General features: G+C 37.9%; 1 protein-coding gene across 2 annotated transcripts in view; it reads left to right on the forward strand.

The window, feature by feature from the left end:
• The window catches only part of CWF19L2 (CWF19 like 2, cell cycle control (S. pombe)), a 123,507-nt gene that overhangs the window by 51,513 nt on the left and 67,054 nt on the right, over positions 1-4,940 (forward strand). For both annotated transcript variants that reach the window (XM_003802944.3, XM_023508713.1), the window contains exons 10-11: positions 223-339; positions 2,488-2,625. In XM_003802944.3, coding sequence (XP_003802992.1) covers positions 223-339; positions 2,488-2,625 — 255 coding nt within the window. The remainder of the gene's footprint in view (positions 1-222; positions 340-2,487; positions 2,626-4,940) is intronic.

A 4,940-nucleotide genomic window follows, 5' to 3' on the forward strand; every position in this document is an offset into this window, starting at 1 on the left:
AAAAAATTCTGTGATTGCTTTTTAAAAAAATAGTAGAATAAACTTTGGGTATTTTTCTCCATCCATCTTCTGAAAAGATTATGTATCATTTCATGGTTTAGTAGGTAATAAAAATCCAGAAGACTTAAGATGATCCATAATACATGAAAACTTGAATCTTTTTTTTGGTTATTAAATATGCTTCAGAGTAATTTCAAAACTTATCTCTGAATCTTTTTATAGAATAAAGACCAGGAAGAAGTGATCCTTGTCAGAACAGATCAGTCTGGAGGAGTGTGGCCTGTGAACACACCAGGAAAATCTCTGGAGCCAAGAGGAGGAAGAAGAAAGAGACAGATGGTATGTCTAACATATGTCTTTGTGTATTAATTCAAAATTCCTTTTTTCCCTTGGTGCTTTCTATGCATCAGACTACAAAACATTTTCTGAAATGTATCATTCTACTGCACACTTTGGAAGGTAGCAAATTATGTTGCTAATTTTTTTTTTTTTTTTGAGATAGGGTCTTACCCTGTCTTCTAGGCTGGAGTGTAGTGATCAGAACTCACTTTAACTTTGAATTCCTGGGTTCCAGGGGATCCTCCTGCCTCAGCCTCCAAAGTGCTGGGATTACAGGCATGTGCTTCCATGCCTGGCCAGCTGTGTTACTAATTTTATTCTTAGTTATAGCCCTTTGAATTTTATAAAATGGAATCTAATTCAGCTGCATTTTTCCCAAATAAATGCACATTGAAAGTTAGAGGCAATTTTAATTTTGTGCACATTTCTTTGATGTTTTTAACTTCTTTTTGCAAACTTTCCATAGCTTTTAGGGAAAATCTTGGTCAACCTTTTCCTGTGTTAGACAACCAGTTTGAGAGCCGGTGGTGGGGTTATCCATATACTAGAGTGTCTTATTTATGTAGGTATTGTGATCCTTTAGAAACCTAATTTTCTTTTCCATCTTCCAACTCTAGCAATTAGTTTTTAGCACTATCTTGAGGCTCTTGAGATGACAAAAACGTGTACTCAGTTTTCCCAAGTTAGGTTTTTTCTTTGGGGTACACAAAAGAATTGTTCATTCGGAGTTTTTCTGTCAAGTGTTTATTACTTCCTGCTGAGTGCCTGTGGTGCTAGAGATAATATTTAATTCACCAACAAGTAGAAGTGGGTGGATATGTAGTGAGAAGAATTGGGATTAGAGAGGAGATGTGGTCGGAGAATAGTGAAGGTATGAATTATCTGAAATGATAGGACTGAACGGGGGTCGGTGAACACGTTGTTAGAAGGCATCGGGGGCCTTCTTGGACTTACGTGCTGCACCTGATGAGCCATCTAGACACAGGAGCAAAGAGGCAGACACATTTATTCAGGGTTAGTGTTTGCTCTTTGAATATAATGAAAGGATAAGAGAGCTGGAAATTAAGTGTCTGGAACCAGGGCGTGATTGAAATCACGGAACACGAAGTTTAAGCCAGTGAAAGAACAAATAATAATGTTGGGAAAAATAGTGGGAATCTGGTTCCAAAGATCTCAGAGGTGTTGAAGACCAGGTTTTGTTTGGTTGGAAATATGAGAGAAGCATTGGGGAAATTTGATCAGTGAGGAAATGAATGGCACTTTTCTTTTCGATAACTAACGGGAATGCCCAGGACTGAATTAGATGGGATCAGAATATCAGCTGTTGTTGATAAAGCTGTTTGTAGGACAAGAGTTTAATAATTAGAAGTGCTGACTTAGTTAGGGATTTACAGCAGCATAGCATAGACTGGGAGGCGTCAACAACAGAGATTTATTTCTTACAGTCCCGAGACTAGGAGTCCAGTATCAGCGTGCTGGCAGGGTCACTGTCTAGTGAGGCTGTACTTTCTGATTTGTGGTCTTTTTCTTATGCCCTCACGTGGCAGAGAGGGGAAAGAAAGAAATAGAGGGAGAGAAAAGGAGACAGACAGGGAAAAAACAAACTGACGTGTTTTTTAATATGGTTACCAGTTGCATCCATGAGAGCATCACGCTCATGACCTCAAAGACCTCACTCCTAATGATTTCACACTGGGATTTCAACATAGGAATTCTGGGGTGATGCAAACATTAAGTTCATAGCACTGGATTTTTTCATACTTTACCTCTGTTTTTGATATTCTTATTCCATCTTTAGGTAACTGTAGACTTCCCCCAAAAGAGGTAAGGAATTTTAACTATAAGGAAGAGAAGAGCAGAGAAGAGAGAAGAAAGGATAGAGTAGTTTTGATCTTTAATCAAAACTCAGGAATCAGATAATGTCAAGCTATCATCCTGGGGAAATGGAGAGTAAAGGGGCAGAAGTAGGAAGTATTGATATCATGGGACTTCTTTCACATAGAAGCAGGTAGAATGGGATAAACTAAAAGGAAAGGTTGGGTACACAGTGGGAGTTTTGCATTTAATATCAGATTTATAGCTAAGCTGGTAATGAATACTTCAGAGACCCATGTTTTCACTAAATTAATACCGTTCATTTTGTCTTAGGTTTCAACCCATGAGGAAAAAGAAAGGGTCAGATACTTTCATGATGATGATAATCTGAGCCTAAATGATTTAGTCAGAAATGAAAAGATGGGAACAGCAGAAAATCAAAACAACCTTTTTATGAGAATGACATCTAAGGTAAGGTATATTCCTAGAATACATTTAAATTTTGAGAAGCTAATTCTTTAACAGTGATCTACTTTTCAGAGAGATCTGATTCTCTCTGACCTTGATTGCTTTTAGTAAATTAAATCCTTTATAAGACACATTAGGAACATAAATTTTGAAATTAATACAATTGAGAGATATACATTTGAAAGTCTGTTTTTTTAAAAATATAGGCTCTGGTTTACTTCTTTAATGTATTCTATGAAGATTTTAACTGTCTGTTCAATCTACTGTCATTTAAGAGAATATTTTAGGCCAGAGTTTAATGATTGGCAGTGTGCTGCTAGTTAGATTACCAGTCTGTCTTGTCTTTTTACATTTATTTATATGTATTCTTTCAGTGCTGTCCTTTAGAAATGGCAGTTTGTCTTGTCTTAATGTTCTTCCAGTCCTTCTTAATTATGCCATGAAAAAGTAGAAGAAAATATCTGGAGTAACACATCATGGATTATGGAGAAGGTGTCCTGTAATAATGTCTTATTTGTATGAAAATATATTAACACATTATTTTAGGTAGTAGGATGAGTTTTTGTTACAAATAGCATTCTTTGTTGCAGCCTCTTTCACTGTAGTCCTTTCTAAACACTATTATTAAAACTTTCTATGAACAGACATTTTATTTAAACTTAGCTCTGTAATATTTACCCCCTTATGGAAATAATTGAGCTTACCACTTACATTTGCAAATAAAGTTTTATTGAAACACAACCATATGCATACAAATACATATTATTGCAGGCTGCTGTCACTCTGTAATGGTTGCGTTGAGTAGTTGTGACACAGTGCATAGGCCACCAAGTTGCAAATATTTACTGTCTGGCTGTTCACAGAAAAAAATTGCCAAACCTTACTTTATGGTATTACTAATGGTTACCTTTTGGTAATGAGAGCTTGAGCTGGCTGTTTGAAAGAGGTATGCATGGGATAGGGAGATCTTTCCCTGTATACCTTTTCAGACTTAGAATATTTACATATTTTTTTTACCTATTTTTATGAGAGTTTCCTTTTTAAGAATGATGCCACTTTAAATGGAAGTCTAAATTAAATATAGTTTTGCTAATCTTATCATAGTCCATTCAAGTTTATACACTAGAGAAAAATCTTTGTTAGAAATATAATAGTCATTTATTAATTTCACAGTTGTTACTGAACACACCTAATTTGTGCTAGATACCATTTTAGGTAGGAGTTATAGAGAAGCAATCAAGTCAAGGTTCAGGCCCTGAAGGAGCTTATATTTCTAGTGGATGTGACAGTGAGCGAATACACAGAACATATTACAAAATAGAAAATATTACTGAGAGAATGGAGCAAAGTAGGTGGAGATGAAGTAGTGTTTTCCGTGGAGTGCTGAAAGGAGGCCTCTCTGTGGAGGTGATGTCTCTGTATTCACTGAGCAAAGCCGGGGAGCGGTCCCTGTGAATATCGGAGGGAAGATTATTCCAAGTAAAAGACACAGCAGATGCAAAGAATCTGAAGCAGTGACAAGCTTCAAGAAATCAAGAGACAGTAAGAAGACAAGAGTGACTGGGAGTAGATGGAGAAAAAGAAAGACGGGTGAGGTCGGAAGCAGCAGAATCAGATCCCGCAGGGCTGCATGTGGCATGAGAGGTGCTTTTGTTTCAATGATGGAGCCATTTGAAGGTTGTCACAGGGCTGTGTCATGATTTGGTTTCTAATTTGAGAGAATTTTTCTGACTGTTCTTTAGCAAGAAGGAAGCAGGGAGATCACTTAGGGGGAAATTATTATTTTAGTACTGGCAAGAAGTGTTAGGATTTAGGGCAATGCTGGTGCCATACGTTGAAATGGGGAAACCTGGGGGAGAGACACAGTTTGTGTGTGGTGGGAAATCAGGTCTGCTGTTATGACATGGGAAGTGGAAGGGCCATCGGACACTCACGTGGTGGTGTGGGGTGACTGCCCCTGGAGTTCTGGGTAGACATTGGTCTGCCGTGTAGATTTGGATGCTATTAGCACTTAAATAGTATTTAAAACAATGGGACTTAAGAAATTAGTAATGTGGAGAGTCTGAAGACTGTGCCCTGGAGGACTCTCTGGGAAGATCTGAAACAATTCAGCAATGAGACCAAGAAGGTGCAGCCAGGGACGGGGAGGAAAACGGAGAGTGCCGTGTTCCGGAAGACAAAAGGGAAGTCAGTGGTGACTGTGGACTGCTGCTGAGAGTTGAGTAAGAGCATTGAGTATGGGGAAATGGCCATTGCATTTGGCATGCAGTAGGTGTTTTTTTCCCACCTTCAGTTTTTATACTGTTTACAAATACATG

Source organism: Otolemur garnettii, unplaced genomic scaffold (assembly GCF_000181295.1).
Source record: "Otolemur garnettii isolate 467f Iridium unplaced genomic scaffold, OtoGar3 scaffold00266, whole genome shotgun sequence".
Classification (NCBI taxonomy): Eukaryota; Metazoa; Chordata; class Mammalia; order Primates; family Galagidae; genus Otolemur; species Otolemur garnettii.